Source organism: Acanthaster planci, linkage group LG08 (genome assembly GCF_054643075.1).
Source record: "Acanthaster planci isolate LZ-2023a linkage group LG08, COTS_SCS, whole genome shotgun sequence".
NCBI classification, from domain to species: Eukaryota; Metazoa; Echinodermata; class Asteroidea; order Valvatida; family Acanthasteridae; genus Acanthaster; species Acanthaster planci.
The window spans coordinates 1,698,021-1,717,979 of NC_141784.1; the positions used below are offsets into that span (position 1 = coordinate 1,698,021).

The 19,959-nt window shown below is 41.9% G+C and overlaps 2 protein-coding genes across 2 annotated transcripts; both read right to left on the minus strand.

Annotated features, from left to right (window-relative positions):
* Positions 1-50: 50 nt before the first annotated feature.
* LOC110975984 (deoxyribonuclease-1-like) lies at positions 51-12,713 on the minus strand. The gene is made up of 8 exons (XM_022228881.2): positions 12,375-12,713; positions 9,821-9,909; positions 9,459-9,542; positions 6,439-6,542; positions 5,347-5,468; positions 4,617-4,771; positions 2,918-3,008; positions 51-1,444 (listed from the first exon to the last, which is right to left on the minus strand). Exons 1-8 carry the CDS (start codon positions 12,519-12,521, stop codon positions 1,400-1,402), a joined length of 837 nt encoding a protein of 278 aa, XP_022084573.2. The 5' UTR covers positions 12,522-12,713; the 3' UTR covers positions 51-1,399.
* A 250-nt stretch (positions 12,714-12,963) lies between these two features.
* LOC147798296 (deoxyribonuclease-1-like) lies at positions 12,964-19,695 on the minus strand. The gene is made up of 8 exons (XM_087140308.1): positions 19,477-19,695; positions 18,485-18,573; positions 16,264-16,347; positions 15,775-15,881; positions 15,451-15,563; positions 14,948-15,102; positions 14,018-14,108; positions 12,964-13,741 (listed from the first exon to the last, which is right to left on the minus strand). The coding sequence occupies exons 1-8, from the start codon at positions 19,621-19,623 to the stop codon at positions 13,694-13,696; spliced, it is 834 nt and encodes a 277-aa protein (XP_086996434.1). The 5' UTR covers positions 19,624-19,695; the 3' UTR covers positions 12,964-13,693.
* Between the last annotated feature and the right edge of the window lie 264 nt (positions 19,696-19,959).

Here is a 19,959-nt window from a genome sequence, read left to right on the forward strand (position 1 = left end):
CCTCAGTACTAAGAACATTCAAGGACAATAACATTCTGTCACTTCAGTAATTGTTTTGCAGTGAAATCTTTTACTTAATCCAATACTTTATTTCAGACAGAATTTGAAATCCACTTACCAAAATTGAGTAGAGCAAATAAGTTAGACGTATATGACCCTACACTGTAAAAACCCGGGTGTTAAAATCAACACTTTTGGGTGTCATCAGATTTCAGATGATAAGGTGTTACCTTAACACTGATGATGTTACTTTGCACACCTATAAGTGTTACAGAGCACTAGAAGGTGTTACGAGTAACACCAAATAACAGCAAAATTTTAACACCAGTGAAAAGTATTGGTGTCGTCTTCTGATGACACCGCGGGTGTTAAATTTAACACCCAAGTTTTTGCAGTGTATGCAGGGCAAAAGTTTGGGGTATTAAATTCAATACCCCCTGTGTTATCCGAGGACTACACCAACACCTTTCAATGGTGTAACATTTTTGGTGTTATTTCGTGTTACTTTTGACACCCTTCAGTGCACTGTAAAACTTATGAGCCTAGGTGTGCAAATTAAGATTAGCGGTGTTAAAGTGACACCCTATGGTGTGGTCATCTGATAACACCAAAAAGTGTTGATTTTAACGCCACAGTGTTTGCAGTTTGGTATTACCGCCAACGTGTGTGGTTTGACCATTAAGTTACAAGAGTGAGTCAGTACTCCACAGTCACAATCAATTTCAATTGGTCTGCATTCAATTTAAGATTTAGAGAGTTTTCTGTCGTATCACATCGTGACATGCACGCATAACTGCGGATAGTTAAAGCTCTATCACATGTTTGTAGGGTGTTGTAGTTATTAGTTAAAGATCATCGATGTGTTTATTCTTGAAATTGGATTGAGGAATGTTTCACTAAAAAGGAAAGTCCAAATCTGTCACTATAGCTGACTCAAAACATTTCCATACGGCTGTCGTCATTTCGATCTAAAAATGATCTCCACCTGTTGTGACGAGTTAATCCATTAGAAATATTCCACTTTGGGTATACTGATAAAAAGCATCTTGTGGACAGCTGACTGCATGCTTTGTGCAACGAGATCTCTGTGCACTTTGGGCAAATATGGCTAAGTTACATCCTCATTGATATCCATTCACCCATGCAGATATCAACCAAATCAAAGACTGGTGGTAACACATCAAAAGCTTCAAAATTATCTTCCATGATATGGGCTTGAAAGCTTTATCGACTCATTCTAGTGTTTATTTTATGCGTTTAATCGTCCATTACAAGCTCTTAGAATAATTCAGGATAATGCTTTGTATACTTTCAGGTAGTATTGAGAGTAGATTTCTAAAAACCGATCAAAAACATACTATCGTTAAGGCTAGATTCCATATGACGAACCGTGTCGATCTCAAAAGGTCAACTCAATTGGATAATGATCGCTGACTTCATTGGCCTGAAAATATGAAACAAAGGGAAACGACATGTTGAAAACTTAGAGAAATATGCACCGTGATCAGAATATTGACAGGAATATAATATAAAATCAGTGCTCTGGAATATGTAATTGCCGAGCTTTCGGCAACTGAGTACCTTCATGGCAAGCAGATTCAGAACTGAATGTGCTTGCCCTGAAGAAGGTACTCAGTATACTCGGTGTAGGTCAGCTTGACTACCGCTTCGCGTCGGGAGGCAGTCAAGCTGACCTACACCGAGGGACCCTTAACTCCCACTATTTTCCCGAAATAAACCATGCTGTATTTGTTTTACTACACTTCATAAATATTCAAACAGAAATCTCACGTTACTTGTACTTACAGATGCTGCTCAGCTGCTTAATTTCCATGTAATGATAATGGAGTGCAGATGTGCATAGAAACAGGGCTTCATAGTCTGGTGCTGACATACGTTTTGGGTCTTTACTGTAATAGTTATCAGGATACAACTCCAGACTGGTTCCGTAGATTACATGACACAGACTACATAATACGCGGGGGACTCCAGAGGGATTTTTTGATGCTACCAGAAAAAACTACCACACGGCAGCGAGGTGGATACTCACCGCTATGACGTCACCTGGTCGCGTATCAGTTCTACTTCCCAGACGCGAGGTGGAATTCGCTCTGATTTGCTCCTGAATATTTATGAGGTGTAGTAATGTGCAAACTAACGTCGACTTCATGGGCTGCGTATGCTTCCCTTCACTAATTCAAAAATAACGTTGACTGGTCATTCAGGTTGAATATCCGCTCAGAGCGGAGCAAAAGAGGGCGTGTTTTTTTGTACTCACCGTTGATCTCCATTATATAATGGAGATCGATGTACTCACCGCATCTATAGGCGCGCCTTGAGGCGCGCAAGTACATGCGCGTTTTACGCGGAGCATGCTGAGTACGCGTAACTAATTCATTTCGGCACGTATGGTCTTTGCGTACACACAGAACGCGTGCAAGAACCCGCTTGTAACCACCTGTCTTTCTTTCGCAGATGGGGGTGCACTTCAGCTCTGGGCGGATACACAAACGTGAAGTGTATCGCACGCGTACTTCAAAAGGTACACACTCGCGCCCAGTAATTCTCCTGTACATCACTTACGTCTAAATCTGCGTTGGGCGTAAACGCATTGACTATAGTTCTAATTCAAATATCCCAAATAGCGAGACATTTAAATTACACAATAACAGGAGGTCGAGATCGATGTTGGGAACCAACATGGCGCGGCAAGATTGTACCCATGGGAACGGGGTTGAGTGTCAACAAATAGAGTATGCGCACTTACGGGTTCACGCACTGGTTCTTGCGGGTAATGCCTTTTACACACGATTTTGCGCACAATTGCTCCATTCGTTTGAACTACAGTAGGCCTATCCTAGTTCAAAATGACTCAGCCACGCATCGGTTCTGTATAACAGACTAAGTATAAACATACGAATGAGTTGTCCAAGCCGTATTCGGAGTCGAACTTGAAGACACGGAAGCTGGGATTGGCGGCAGTCATCTTAGAACCAACCAACACAAATCTGCAGGAAGATGAATACACAAGGAACAAAATCGCTTTAGAGCTGGCAAAATCGCACACAGGGAAATGAAGGGCCAGAAAGAACGATCACCAAATTACCAGGTAAGGGCTTGTAAGGTCAGATCAAACAGTCTTGACGCGGGGAATTGGTTAAAGTTGAACATATTGCGAGTAATTCAAGTAAATTTTGCGTTCGCTCAAAGTATGAAGTTCAGTGGAATTTTAAGTTTGGCAGGATTTCATCAAAATTGTACGAGATGTAAAATATAATGTTGGTACTCAACGTGATACGCGTGTTTTGCATGACAGTTTCACGCTTGAAAATGGTGGCGCACTTCATACAGCTACAATGAAATCGGCGGAAGCAGTGCTGTCGTTCTTTGAGTAGGAAGCACCATTTGAGGATTTTCAATTTCCTTCCTCCGTAAAGTGCGTAAAGAGCCACCAAACTTTGCATTTTTAGTTGAGAAGGCCCTTAAAAGTCCTCGAATTCTCATCTTCGATAAAAGGGCACCCCCAAGAAAAAAACGACACTCGTTTTCAATTGTCTCACTTAGGATGCAGATAGGTAACCTCCTTATCATATGATCAAGTCTGCTTATTACGCTTGTAGGCCTTCAATGTGGCCTTTAATCCCCGCCTACCAAGGTCATGGATTTTTATCCTTGCGGACTGACACTAAATTTCTAGTATTAAAGACCTGCGTTTACTTCACATCCGTAATTAAATGCAGACACAAGAAAGTCGACATAAAAGCCACACACATTATATAGAAGTACAGTGGGACGTGGGGTTGAAAGCAGGCCGGGATTTCCCTGAGTGATCTCGCCGGTGAGTGGGCTCAACATCAAAGGCAACAGTTCAAGTCTGAAAATTATGGTCCTCAATAGAGGAATGCGTGGAAGTTCATGTTGATTGACCAAAGAAACATACTGGCCTTCTAGTGTCTTCGTTACCCCGAGGATGTGCCCTTCGATTCGAGACGATCCGAGCTCGTCTTTGATCGAATGGGGCTGAAATTTGTTCATTTCGGTTTGAATTGTACAAAATATCGGATCGGGCTGATTCTCTCCTCATAACCTGAAAGCCCGCCTGCCTGGCATTTTGCTGAGAAATAATTGTACGTATTATTTTTTCCCTTTTTATCTCAGGATTCTACAAAATGAAGTCATGACATGCATTCAGGTCCTCTCTAAGGGAAGTCCCGTACATTCACTACTTGCATACACACGTGGGCACAACTCCATTGATTTCACTTTATTAACACAGACTATTTAATTAAAAGTGCAATAAAGGGCCAAAAAGTCTGAAATGTATTCCCTGTGGGCTGAATTTATCAAAATGACAAATTCTGCGTGGCAAAACCGGGGTAACAATTACCAAATAACTGGAAGGAGACAAAATGACATGAAAAGGAATAAAATTATTAGCCCTGGGGAAACTTTTACCTAGGTTAGTCTCCCCCCCCCGAACAGTTTTTTACGGGGGGGGGCAGTTTACCGTCTGCACGCGGCATCACGTGACTACATGTATTAAGCATCTGGGGTCGAGATACGAAAAAGAAAGTCAGGAGTTCTGAGAGTGGGGTGGCACTTCAATAGCTCTGTACCTGTCAAATGCGCAGTCGTTTGAAGCAACGGTGGTATCGGCATCATCGGGCGTCAGCCAACGGAAACGGCTCTGTGTTCGCAATCTGATGGTGGGCCAATAGGAAGGTCTGACGTAAGAGCAGTCGGCGTTGTAATCTCCAGTGATTATTACATCCTGCACGCAATGAAGTAATTCTTTGTTTAAATTCATTTCTCTTGCAAGAAACAGAGGCAACTGCTCAGATTGAGGAATGCACCTCAGCTTCTAACCAATGCTCACAGACTACTTTAATGTCTGGAAGTGGTAACTGGGAATTGTTAAAGTGGCGTTATTCTTGAGCTACACTTGAGCATCCTCCTTCCTCAGGTATACACAAACCAGAGGACGAAAGTCCCTTTACCAAAGATCAATCTTGATGGGTTTCGTCATATCTTTATACATAATCCATTGTGTGTAGCAGCCAGAGGTCTTAGATACCACTGTTTACAGGCCCTGATCGGGACCAAGAGGGGGCGCTTTCTAAGTAACAGAGGTTCCCTTGGTGGGAACTGCAATTCGCTGGTTCGTGAACGACTATGAAAAACACACTTTGCGTGCGCGTCACTGTCGACAAAACGAACACTCTCCGCCAGCATGGCTCTTTTCAACCGATGAGGGGGTGCTTCTGCTCAAGGCAGATAGCGGCAGCAGCCACTTGCCACAGACACGTGCGTCACTGCCTACCGCAGCCGCGGTATCGGAAGCCATACCTGTAAATCCCACTTGTCAACTACGTCATCATAGACATCCACTAGGGCGTCGATCTCGTAGCGAGTGTACTTGTAGCCCGGTTTAGTGTGGATGTTTACAACGGCGAAGTCGGACGGCAGAGCTATGTCGGTAAAAAGAAATGAAACAACTGGATGAGGAAGTGACTGCATTATAAGAGCCTTAAAGGGCCATGCTACCGTTGATATTTTCTCGAATATCGTCCCTACGCATTTGTTGAAACTGACATATCATTCTCGTGAGACGCCATTTTTTTCCGAGATAAATAGGCCCCAAAGTTAGCTTCAATTTCCATTGGCGTGCTCAATGCACGAAGACCGACACGCATGAGGCTGTGACATTCAATCGGCCACAACAAAACCCTATGTCAATTGAACTGACACGCCACACTTGTAGTGATGTTCTACACGTAATGAAGTTTTCAAGAGTGTGAGCGTTGGGCGTACGACAGCCTAGTTCTTGGGGAGGGGGTCATATACGCTCTCCCAAGGTTGACTTAAGGCGCTTTTCCATAATTATGTACTTTTATGGGTGCCCTGCGTACCGGTACACAATGCGTTCATGGGTTTCACTTTCAGGGACACAAAAACTGACTCCATCACCACAAGGCACGTCGGTGCATGAGCGTTGCGTTCGGCCTTTAAAATCGCCCTGGGAGCAATTTTCAACGGATACGCAACGCTTGGCGCAAGAATGTTGACGTGCATATGGAAAGGCACTCTAAGGCAGCGTGTGTAAACAGAGGGGGTACTTTTAAGGGCCAAAGTGGCCTGCAGGCCATAAGTTGGGGCATTTTGTTATATCCTTTTATGGTCTTGTTGATAAGCAAGACTGAATTTGGGTACTTTTCAGATGTTATAGGAGGGAGAGACTTTAAAATGGTCCCCATATCACTCTTTTCTCTTACAAAATGGCATTTGAGCTCATTGCTCGATCTGTCATTGGCTCTTCGTTACCTAGCAACAATTCCCTACAGCGTTTGTAGGTTAATAACAGGTAGGCCTAATTTGGATCTAAAAATAAAATGACACAACTCAAGAAAGTTTAGCCGTCTGAGATAAAAGTCTACTCACAAGTGGAAGTAAGACTGTTGAAGCGTACAATGTACGGCTGACGCTCGAATTCATCTTTTTTCTCGACATACGCATAATGGTCCTTGACCAAGAACAAGTCGGCCCTGAAAACAAATGTGGTTTAGGGAGCTACTCAGGGAAGAAACAAGTGTGAGAAGTGATACAAAGGGAGATCAATTGGAAGCCACAATAAGATGAATTTATGCGCTGAGGATACAAATAGGTTTTAGTTTTAGAATGATATTATTCGATGCCCTTCTTTATGGAATCCCTTTTAGGTTAATCATCATGTAACACTCTTTTCCCGTTCAAAATGATGAAAAGTAGTTCACTGTAACATAGCCAGTTACAAACGGTTGTCGGTTATTTGGCTGCTGATACTGTTCCAGTATTATCTAGCGATTCTGACATTGTGATAATGACTTAAATTGGTTAGAAGATCTTCATCCAAAATGGACACATTTGACAGAAGTGCATCCTTGCAGTTGACAAAGACTCCGCCTTACTATTTCGATTCACATGCCTCGTTATAAAATGTACACAATCTTCCATATTGTAGCGACGGTGCCGACTGGCCGGTGGGGGCGCTGTGGATCTCCATGGGCCGTGCCGGGCCCTGCGGGTCGGCTTGTTGGCCGGGCCCGCCCCTGCGGCGCCGGCGCATTAGCATTTTTGGGATTTTCCATTGACCTCTGGGTTTTTCGCGCCAGTTGTGACAGACATGTGTTTGGTGTGATTCGAATCGTTGCAAATGTGCAAAGAGATCCACATTTAGTTGTACACTTTATATAAAAACTCCGTGATCGTTCACCGGTGTTGGAGGTTGAATAAAGGCCAGAAGCCACTGGACCGGGGGACAAGCGTTTGTGCCCTTTTTCAGACGTGCGAAACCAACAGAAAGCGGCGACGTTACAATATCCTCAAAGTGCGGAGTCAGAGGACTCGCACAAAGTCATAAAGATGCGTCTTCTTTTCGTCAGGCACAACCATGTATTTCAACTATTCCACTGCAATGCTGCCGCTGGCTGCTATGTCATGAGGAGAATCTTCTAGGACCTCTGACGCAAACTTGAGTTGGATACTGCCTTTTATCTTCTCTGCATCGACCATTTAAATAATATTATGGGCGTTTTCAAAACGAGTGGATTCGGCTTAGACTTGGTTTCGTTGGTTCCAGCCTCGTTGAAGCAGCTTTCGAATCAACATATTCAAGCTCAGCAAAACCGAAGTCTTAGCCGAATCCACTTGTTTCGAAAACGCTCTATGACTCATTCATAAACGCTTTAGACAATAATCCCTTTTTTAACAACGTGCAACTCGACCATGTATTAACATTTGGTAATGCCCGCTGACATAATGATAGTGCCCACTGCACTGGCACCTGGATACAAGACAATTTACTCCATCCCTATTGGTCAAAAGTCTGCGTGCGACGCGGCCCGTCGAACGCAGCGCGCGCACACCAAGGCCATATATGGAGATTCTTCTGGGCCACTTGCACAAGGAATATACTAAAAAAATGGACGGGAGTGTTTGAAAAAATGAAAGTTAAATTCTAGAACAGATTCGTTGGAAATCTATCAAATCTATCATATATTACTTCTTTTGACTCTCTGACTAAAAAAGGTATTTATGAATGGGAATAAAGATGTGCTTGGCCGGCTTAAGACCAGCTCAGTTGAATGAACTCCAATAATGTCCTCGCCTGTAGCTCCAGCATTAGTCACGTCCATTCTCCGGAGGCGGTCTTCACATGTAATATGTTTTAATAGCACTCTTCCCGAAGAACAAGGGAAGTTAACGAACTAAATGAGAAGTCAAAAAAGCAACGGAATATTTTCTGTATGAACATGCTCGAGGTATAACGCACATTTATTGATAGTTCTGGACTTCTGGCGTATTTACAAGTACATGCACCGTTTAGGTCTGTGGTATTATCCGCGAGTAGGGCTCGGGGGAGGCGCGCCGGTAGCATGCTACCTTTTTAATCAACTGAAAGCCCAACATTTTAATAAAGATGATACTGCTATCTGCCGGGTCTGAGGAGAGGAGTGGTGTCTCTTTTTAGGCTGTAGAAAAAATGTACAATGTTCCTGTTTTATAGAAAGAAACAGAGGGATTTCACATTAGCGCTGTCTGCGCATATCAGCATCGAAACCGAGGCTCTCTGTGTTGAACTCCGTCGCGCGTGCTCGCGGAGTCGACACAGTATATGCAGTATCCGGTTCATAAGTGTGATGCCACTCTTGAACCACGCCCACTGCGCATGCAGATACACGGCCATGGCAGGTACGTTAGTTCGCGGTAAATTGCCGTTATTTTTTGTTTGATTTGACGTGTGGAGTCATCCTGAAAGACTCTTCCACAAAAATTTGCAGCCTGAAAAGTCTGAATTTTACACAATTTATGTATTTTGTGTCTCGACTCCTTACTTTCAATCGTCTGATCGTATTTAGATTTGAAGCTGACACACACAGCCTCGTTTTCAAACGCGGAAGTGCGCAGATCAACGCTAAAAGCGTCGTATCGGGATACCTCTATGACCAGGTTTAAGCCACTTGGGCTTAAAACCTGGATATGCCACTAGAGGCAGCTGCTCTGTGATGATCAGAATGCCAAATTTGTAGAGGGGAATGTCGCAGTGTTGATCTTTTATACATTTATACACGTGACGGAACCATCCGAATACACGCACTACAGAAGTTGATCGTGCTTAACACTAATCAATGTTTCACATAGATGACGAACATGAATCAGTAAAACCAAACTTTGGAGTGCGCTGAGTTTATATACATTGTAAGTAATTGACCGAGTTTCACAGCTTTTTAAGTTTCGTAGTGGTGTAGCATGTTGAGCATGAACACGGGGCAAACAGGTGGTCGTCCGCCACCTGGATAAACTACCGATTGTGAGCTGTTTACAATATCTCTGTTGGTTTCTTTAGTATCAGAAAACACTTGCCCCTTATAGGTAGGTATTGGAAACAGAAAGAATTTATGGTCGCTGTCCCAGGCATTTACCTGTAGAAAAAGACGTACTCCTCCTTGGCTATGGTTCGCCCCTCCCGGGGACCTACTATCATTTGGTAATCTTTGCCGGAATATCTAAATGCAAAAAAATAATGGCAAATTAGTTGAACCATGTTGATAACTGTTCCCGAAATATACTTAGGCCTAATCTAAAGGTGCACCATGACACAAGAGCAAACATGATAATGTGTCGTCTAAAATATTCGTTGCGCACTTCAAAAGGCAACAGCCAAATTCCTGTGAAGTTTCACAGTTGAATAACCTACTCGAGCAAAAATCCCTCTTTTACCACGGAGAACGAAAACCTCCACAGGATAGAGTGCCAATTTGAAATAACGAGGTAAATATCTCACACGTTGAGTCCATTCAGTAGCGTGGTTATAGCGTCGGGTGTTGATGCTGTTAACTCCTGTATCATTACAAGGTCGTAACGACTCAGAATCTGCAATTAGTAAAGACAATTGTGTGCCAGGGATAACATTTTTTAAGACCTCCCATTTAAGGAAAACAAAGTGCCACCGTAATCACAACAGCCGTGTGAGGGTTCCGTTCTGTACCATTATTAAGCAGCTGCGAGCAGATGTCATAACATAATCTTACTAATCCAAAGCACGTCACGCTTGGAAATCACATGCGTTTACATTTTAGATGTTATACATTAGGGCCCATTAAATTAAAGTTGTTTGGGGTTGTTTGTTGGGTTGTTGGGGTGTTTGTTTGTTTGTTGCTTGTGTTTTTGTTTGTTGGGTTGTGTGTTGGGGGTGTTTGTTTGTTTGTTTGTTTGTTTGTTGGGGTGTTTGTTGGGGTGTTTGTTTGTTTGTTTGTTTGTTTGTTTAATGTATCGGTGGCTAGATTAACCCACGGGCAAATTAAGTAGGCCATTATAAAAGATCAAGGGGCTACGAAAATGTTTGAGGGCCTACGAAAATACCCGCAGGTGTGGCGGAAATCAATACACACAGAGATAAATGTTTCAGAGGTTTCTCTCTGAATTTTCAATTCTGGTAAAGCTAACATACCTAGCGCTTAACTTAGTCAAGCTGCACACGTGCGTTTGGTCTCCATGGACTGTGCGTGCATTTACTTTGTGTATTCGTGCATGCGCAGACGACGCGTATATATCGGTGGTGATCCGGTACCACGTGAGGGATTTGTACTGCATTTCCTTTAAAGACTTCGTATGTGAATGAATTGCCACTTTTTTAAAAACATAATTTTGTACCAAATTTCACAATTTTGTCGGGTTTCACATTTTTTTAAATGTAACCTTGATGCCATATGAAAGACTATTAACTCTTTCGAACAGAAAGTTAATTACCTCTAGGAAGAAAACCTTTGCTTTGAAATTCACTCGGTTTTTTATTGGGACTCATTTTCGTCATTTTTCACCTTGTTCAGTGCCAAATGGTCACAGTTTTGTCGAATTGCGTCAGACTAACCGTAATACTGTAGGCCTATAGTTCGGAAGACTGATAAATCTTTTGTATCTATCAGCTCATTTCTTCAAGATCGAGAGCCATTTGTGTGAAATGTTGATTCAAATTTCCCCACCGAGTCCGACAGCCGTCAAAAATGAGATGTCCGGATCTGGGGCTTGGCATGCATGCATGTACACACAGACATGAATTTGAGTACGAGTTGACTTTTACTGCGTTGCTCTGATACGTACAATGACGTCACGGTCGATCTGCCCAATGAAAAGGCACAAACTAAAAGTTTCTGTTCAAATTCATACGGTTTCCTAGAGCGTTCACAACACTGGCAGTGGAATGTGGCTTAATGGACCGGCTTATTAATGGCTGATGACTGATGATGGTCACACAAATGGCCACCATCACTTTGGAAATCGTTCCGCCGTTCGTTCAAAAAAATCCACACCATTCCGAAGTCTTGTATGTCAGGGAAAACCCTGCAAACTGAAAAAAATACCCTCTAAAATGTTGGTGATACCTTTCCTACTTCTGACTCTTCTTACTTTGGAGGTGTGTGATAAGAAGGAGGGGGGAATTTCGGCAGAGAATGGATTTTTACAGTGTGCAAGTTAGCAAAAGGGACTTTGAGGTTTTAAATTCTAATCGGTCTGGAAATGAGGAGGAAGCATCGATATCTGTGCGTGATGTTGATTGGATTACCGTGGGGGTCAACCTGCTTTAGTCTAAAAGCCATTTTCCTGGCTACTGACCTCAATGGATTCAGTACGCATGCGCACAAACTAAGTAAGCAGTTGAAACAAACATGGCTGAGCATGAACCCGGAATTCCAGGCTTTGGCACTAACAACATGACCTTGGCCATACAGTCTTAAACGTTCATTCAAGGCAGAATGGACGTAATTCATAAAGCCTGAAAGTTGACCCCTGAAGGCGCACTGCCGAAAACCCTGGATAGGAAAAATTACCGTGCACAGGTTTTAAAGTTTGCATTTTTTCGTCATTTTACTCCCTAAAAAGCACCTCAGAAAAAAAGGCCAAGTAAGTGAAATATTTGCTAGCATATTGATTTGTGGAAACTTCCAAATACTGACGTCTAAGTTCCGAAAATCTAAAGTACGTGAAGACCTGTGCAATTCAGTGTTCTTGTACAAAGATAAACAATTACAGAGTTCTATTTCAGTCTTACGGTAAAAGTTAGTCAGAATATATTAAAGTATTTCAAGCACTTTACAAATTATAAGGAAATAAACTTCAAGGAAAAATTTGCGTTTACAAAAGATTCTAAAGATTTTAATCTAAGCTTTACTGACAAGAACTGCAGGATCACATGAGCTGCGTTTGCGCAGTTGATACTTATGACATACGCTTGTCAACACTTATTTATTGTTGCCGTTTGGACACTTTCCTTACCCTGATACATTGACCAGTCCTAGCTTATCCTAATTGCATAATCATTTTAAGGGTCCTAGGCCTACCTGGTGTAAAATCGCCACCACGTGTGGTTTGTTCATTTTGCTATCTCCGAGTTTTTTGATGTTGAAAGAGGCCACTTCGACAGCAGCACCACTGCCCACCAAAATGACCGCCAGGAAACACAGCCCAAACACGGCGTGGAATCGCATCGTGTACGCTGGTCGCTTCCTGTGTATCCACTGATTCGAATGTAACTGATTGTCCCCTCCGTCGCTTCGACAGCTTTGCGGCGAGTGAATGAACACGTCTTGTTCACCTTTCCTGTATTTATTGCGAGTGACAAGAAGACTAGTGGAGTACACTCCTCGCAAAGTTAGGTTTCGAAAGACTTTACACAAGATCGCTACTGAACTTAGCGATAAGACTGCCAAGCAATGTATATCATGCACTCAGAGACCTATCGTTAACAAGGGGTGAGAAACTCGCAGAGACTTGGCAGTTTTAAAAACCACACATAAAACTGAGACAGAATCATGTTACATCGTTTGCAGTGATCTTCAGTTTATATGAGTCGTGTATGCGAGTTTCATTAGGTTCATTTACATACTAGGTAATCATGCAATTAGGGCCTAAGCATTATGCAAATTATATAATTATATTTATCATTATTATGTTCATTTATTAAATTTTTGTATTATTTTGCAAGTTCGGGCCAGCCTGAAGATAACACTGAAAAGAGTTTGATTGACAAGACGTCCACGGGAGGTTATTTAATAATTGACGTACACTATCACAAGCTGAAGAATTTATATATGAGATAAGTAATTTGTATTATCTACCAGGAATTTCTCAATGCTGATTTATCTCGTGAATTTGAGCAATTAAGGCATAACACACTTAACCTTAGCACAGCTGCTAGTCAGCCAGCCGCTAAACATCATTATTTTTTAAACTCAAAAACTATTCCAGTCATGTATGAGCTACTGAGGAATACATGTACATCGGTTTGATATAAACGAATCGCCGCATGATATCACTCGAATTCCCCCTTCGAATGTGTCGTTGTGCTGTTATGATTCTCGCCTGGATTTGCACCTTTTTCTACTTAGATACGTAAGACGTTGTGTAAGTTTGGTGTCGCATACTAGTCGAACAAGGAACAACCTTGTGCCCTTACGGTCCGAACTAAGAAGGGGTGTCGCAAGGATTGGGCCTGTAGTTCTGGAGCGAGGGCACTCAAAGAATGTGACAGATAGACTGGCAAACCATTCATGATGAAGAGGGTATTATTTCTTTCTTGGAGTTATAATTATGAGTCTTTACTTTTTCTGTACCCCGTGTGAAATTCTTTTTGCCAGTTTTTATTCCCAGGTAGCGATGACTACTCGATGACCACCTCCACAGGATAGTGGTCGCTTACCGTCTTGGCCTATTAAAAAAAAAAACAAAGTAGATTTAAAGCTTCAGAAATAAAACTGAAAATGTTTAGAAATGCCTTTTTTCAACTGGACACTTAGGGGACAATTCATTTTTTAGAAACCTTCACCGGGACAAGCTGATATAGACGACTAGAGAACAAAGTTATTGCGGGGTTTTTTTATGCAGATCATAATGATCTTAGGAGAGCAGTTCTGCAGTTCATGTTGAAGCAAATTGGGTGCTTCGGAGTTCGAATGGCAAATAAAAGTCGTCAGTAAGTACTCACTGTTGTTTGATCCAGCCCGAATACCGCATCGAAGTAATACGTAGCTGCAGCCCGAGAGTGGGTTTTCATTCCAGATCCAGCGACGACAATCCTTTGAAATTCATGAAAAGTACAGATCTTTGTTTCACAGAGCGCTCTCCTTTTATGTATAATAAATCCAAATTTGTGAGCACAAACAATTCTTTCTACTATGCATCGTGGCAGAGTATTCTACTTGAAGCCGAGTCTACAGTAAACCACTATAACGTTATGACACCACCAGACAGCGTTACCAGTGCACTACATACTTTACCCACAGGGGCTCATTTTCCCTTAATTTCAATTGAGGAAAATTGAAAAAGTCAATGGAACCTTTTGGCAATGACGTTTTGAAAACAGAAAATATCTTTTTTTTACTCACAATATGCACTGGTTTTGCAGATGAGTATGTGAGTAAAGCTCAAAGGTGGATCGGTAGCCAAAAGAATCGTGCCCCCCAGGAGCTTTTTTTTAAATAATGAGAGAAAGTATATTTTCGGTCTATTTATTTCCCCTCTTCAGTCACCAAAAATCAACAAAACGTAACCTCAGCCTTCAGAAAGGCTATAAAAGTTAAATGAAACCTTTCCAATCCCCTACCCCCAAAGGCAAAAAGATTTTGCCCCCTCCAGAGTTAGTCCTGGATCCACCTTTAACAAAGCTAAGGATGCGTTTGAGAAAAACGAATTCAGTAGCAAAACAAGTGAGCCGAGTCTTGGGAAAGGATGTTCGTACAGAAAAACGTCTACGGTGCGATTCTGTGATATGCTAGCAAACGTTCACCCAAAGACTGCGGCCAACCGGTGCGCGTTTACCTTGATTAGCCCTAGTCTTTCTTGTTTGACCGATTTTCCAAATTGGCTGCCATGTACGCGGGGCACGTGAGTAACAGAGTCTCAGTTCGGGTCTGACCTGTCGTATGCACAGTTGGTGTTAGATACAGTGGTGTCTGCATAGTCGGAGATCAGCCACTCGAAGCGGGACTGAGTACGCAGACGAATTCTAGACCACTTGGAGCTACTGATGTAGTTGCAGTCAGCATTGAAGTCGCCCGTCAGTATGACGTCCTACGAGGGTAAATTCCCAATTATGGTTAAAAAGTGGGCGCTAACGTCATTGGAAAAGGAACACCAGTAGACAGAACACGCAAAAAGGGAAACTTTGTTAATCCTCCCATTTTGCCCATTGTTAATGACCAAAAATGCAATACATAACCAAAACAGAAAACTTTCCGTTGCTTTAAAACTTTAGTTTTAATAATTTGTTACTGAATGAAGCCAATGAAGATGTCCATTCATTTTTTCTTTGTACTAAACCAACCTACTCCACTGCAAAGCAAATGGTTAAATTTACTGTACTTTCTAAGTCAAGAGTGTCAACAGATCGGAAGACTTTCAGATTGTATGTGTACCAACCTGTAACCCCCACGTGTTAACCACGTGATCATACACCTCACTGAGGTGGTCCACTTCGGCTACTGCGTCATCAGGCTTAACGTGGATACCAACCACAGCAAATTCCGACAGACCTACCAGAAATGGACCACAAAATTATGTGACAGAAAAACTAAACAGGCAAAAAAGATAAAACGGGTGCTTTGTCTTTCATCCTTGCATTAGAGCCATTTACAGTGGCGAGGAGCACGACGGTTTGTACGGCAAAAAACAAAGAAACACAACTCTGGAAATTTTCAAGCTATTTGAAAATCTTTACCCGCATTAAACTTGTTCACAACTCACCAGGGCATGGGCATACTTTCTTAAATCGAGCGATTAGCGGTTGTCTCTCGAATTCATCATTAGGCTCTGGGTATTCGTAGGTATCAACTACAGACACTTCGCTAGGTCTGTAAGAGAATACAAAGGGATACGAAGTACAACAGTGGGACTCAGACGCCGATTGTTCACAGTGAAGACTAAATCAACCATGAGTAGGTAGTGTGACTGAGTTTGTAATTTGCATCGGTTCATTACAGTCAAACAATCCAAGACAGGCCTTGTACAGTTTCATTTGGCCGCTTCACGTCAGCTAATGAGGACGGCCGAGGTCCTCTGATCGCACCCTCACAACGCATAATGCCGAGCTTGCGAATCACCCAAACTACATGTACTTACATCAGCCAGCAAATTTGATGAGGTCAAAATGAGAATTAGACTAAAGGACACACATACCTCTAGACAAATGTGTAATAAGAAATCAGAACAACAATCCATTATGAGCCCTCTTACTTGTAGAAGAAGACATACTGCTCCTTGGAAGAGGAACGACCCATACGGGAGCTAATGATCATTTCATATGTATGTGGGGAGTAGCTGGAATAAACAAGCAAAAAATATACATGAACGTCATTGATAACATTTAACACCATGACCAATAAAAAATGGTCATTTTTGTTTTTTACAAAAGACAACGTAAACAGTGCGCTGTAAGAAACTGATATAATGAGAATAATCCGTCAAAATGTTTCGTGATTATAATTCTTGGCAATGACTACTCGAGGCGCTCCTCAGCTAAAATGCACAAATAAAAAAATTTTAAGGATAAAACAAAACTAATATACTTTCTAAAGACACGTTTTTCTTTCCAACACGGCTTAGGAATTATGACGTGTTTCCTTGTCAGGCGAGTTTAGAGTGCCTGATATGCTTGCAAACAGATCTGTCAATATTATTTCTGTCAATCAACAGTATGACGTAATCAGTCCAAACCTATCTTCACTGGCCATGCTAAAGAAGATAAAAAATCGTACTTCAGCTTTGGATTAAAGAAATAATCTGGGAGACAATCGAGATTGTGCAGATAAAACCAAACCGTGAGACATTGTCACCTGACGAACTCTGGCACGCGATTTGGTCCATTTGACTCTGAAATGGAGTGGCAGGGAAAATTGTGTGTGTGGTATTAATAATAAAATAAAAATTTAGAACGAAGGAATGTCAAAGAGCTTTTAGTTTATAAGCCTAGTAGTAAATCTCACCTGGCAACTTTCCTAGTTTTCTTTATTGAAAACTTTATTGCTTGAGTTTTTGTTAAGTTTTGAAAAGTGGATTGATTTAAATATTAAAATTGCCAGTATTTTCTTGATACCTAGGGTGTTGATGCTGTGATTTGATCACAAGATACACAGTTCATTAAGTTTGGAGATTTTATAAAAATTGACAACTCCAAATCTGAAAATTGAAAACAACAATTCTGAAAGGAAATTTGCTCAATGGCTTAAACTGTGACACATAACGGTCCACTATTATGGCAATTCTTTACTGCAGAAAATATAAACTGTCAGTCCTCCTGAAGTCATCAAAAAGCATCAAAATTTCCACAAAGGTGACGTCGTTAATGAATATTGAGTAGGACACAAAGGCCTCTATACTGCTTTCAAAACAAATCTTATTACTGGGCTTTTTAAAAATCAATTCGTCCCACAACCTTCTTGTAGAAATTCATGTACCCTATATCCTGGTATTCTAGTCACGATCTCTCTCATATTGTTTCACTCCGTCTTTATATATTGATTTCATAGACGTTTCCATGCAGCATTTTGCCGCTCTGTTCCTTTAGGCCAGTGGCGTAGCCGGCATCAAGGGGGCAAGATTTTCCATGAGGCCGTCCCTCCTGTCTAACCCGTTCGGCTACGCCTCTGCTCTGGGCTGACTCCTAAGCTTAACATCCAAGTGCAGTACGGTTATACATGGCGCAGTAGATATATAGTACGATTATACTGTACATGTACAAGCACCGTGTAGCCACTTACACTGGCGGTGACACATTACGTGGACGTTAACGACTTTTCATAAAAGAACCAAGATTTTGAAAATGATTATACAGATATAAAGTCAACATTTTGAATAATAAAATGCATTAATCTCTTTCTTTTTCTGGATACGTATGACACAACCCTATTGTTTATTTTCACAACTGAACTGCAAGAAGGATAGAACAATGATATTGTCGGGGAGAGGCACAGGTGCCAAGTGCTAACAGTTGCTTTCTGACACCTGTGTGAGGCAACAGTTTGGGGTTTATATACTTGGAGAAGGAAAGTCCCCCAAATTCGCCCTTGCCTGGTTGTATCATAAAAAGCCTGCTTTTCCCACCCCATACACCAGTACATGCGTCACATGATCAACCACAGGAAAGCTGGTATGAGCGCTTTTTTGCTCTGGTTGTCATGGCTAACTCTTGTAGAAATTGGCTTTTCCGACTCTCACACGAAGTGGAGCTGACAGTTCGGTATATTCCACTCGCCCATTCGTACCTCAATATCTGACCCTTTCAGCTTCACGCCTAATACGCCAGCTCGTGCTATGCACCAATTACAAACAAATGCATGCCACACATGCAGCTGTACAATTACGCACGGGTACCATGGTCGCTACAGTCTTGATACTCACTAGCAAAGTTGGATACCTAGTAATAAGACTTTTATTTTATAGACATTATTCATCTTACTCGTTGAGGGCGTTCAGAAGGTCGACAATTGCTTCCCCGGATGCATCCCGTAATTCCTGGATGAGGACGACGTCGTAGCGAGCCAGGATCTACCCCAAAAGATTTTGTGTGAAATCATATCAAGTTGTTTTCCAAGTCAATTCAGGGTCTAAGAAACCATTTCCAAATTTTTACTGCTAGAACCAAATGAGAATTAACAATTTCGACAGCCAAAGCTCCCGAGTATACATCACCGGATTATAAAACTATATACCCTCAGCCGAAAGGCCTCATCTCAGGGCGACAAAATTCAGAGGCTTCGCGCCCGAGGTTGGGAAAGCCTCAACTAATTTCTCGAGGGATTTCTCGCAGTTTGCCGTTTTATGACTTCCAGTTGGCATTTCAATAATTTGCTGGTTTACATCTACATTTTAAGGCACGTTATAATATTCGAATCAAACACTAAACAAAGAACGAGAGAGAAACAAAACATGGGAGGAAGAACAACCAAGTCAGAACTCAGAATTAACAACTTCCACCGGAGTCCCCCCCCCCACGGGAAGAATACCGATGACGCCCAAGATGATTATATTCCTTTGCCATTGTTCCCCCATGAAATATGACATGGTGTGGTGAAAAGACTTGTGAAGGGACTTACAAAATGATTAGAAATGCAATGGACGGCAACACTGCCATGCACATTTTCAAATCTCATTGAAACTTCCTTCTAAAGGTGGGTTCATACTTCACGCGAATGCGATAGTGAAGCGAATCTTACGTCACGAAAGATTTGCAGCGAAGTTTCGCTCGAGTTGAAATGTATTCAACTTGCGAATTCGCAGCGCGAATTATGTTGATCTGCCCTCATGAATTCGCGTTCGTCTTTGCTTTCGCGTCAAGTATAAAATATCCTTAATGGAGCAAGCAAAAAACAACAAACAACAACAACAACAAAAACAACAAAAACAAAACAAAAACAAAACACAAACTACAATTCAAACGTCGTAGTTTACCTCGGTAAGATAATCGACAACCTCCGGCTTCCCCATCTTGGTCTTTCCAAGGACCTGTATGTTAAATGCACCAAACAGCAGAGATTGGCCGAAAGGTACCACACAAGAAAGCAGCAAGGTCACGTACAAAGTGGACTTGGCAGCCATTTCAAACTTCTTGAGGTACGATTTCGTTGCAAGAAGTCTACGAGCTTTGCTGTTCGGATGTTGAAACAACAACAGTGGTCTCGGCCTTAAGTAGCTAAAACTACGCTACTTATCTCTGGAGAACTTATTCGGTCAATAAAGTGTTGTGTAATTTGTGGTATATTTAGAAAGTGATCTGGATATCTTCCTGATTATATTCCCTTTGTAATCACTTGTGAAAGGCCAGTGTAAATTTTGCTCCTAGCTCGCGACAATCACATGCTGTCGATGTCAGAGGTTTAATACCTTTACAATTTGCGTGCATGGTAAGGGACAAACACTCAAGTTTGCATGCGG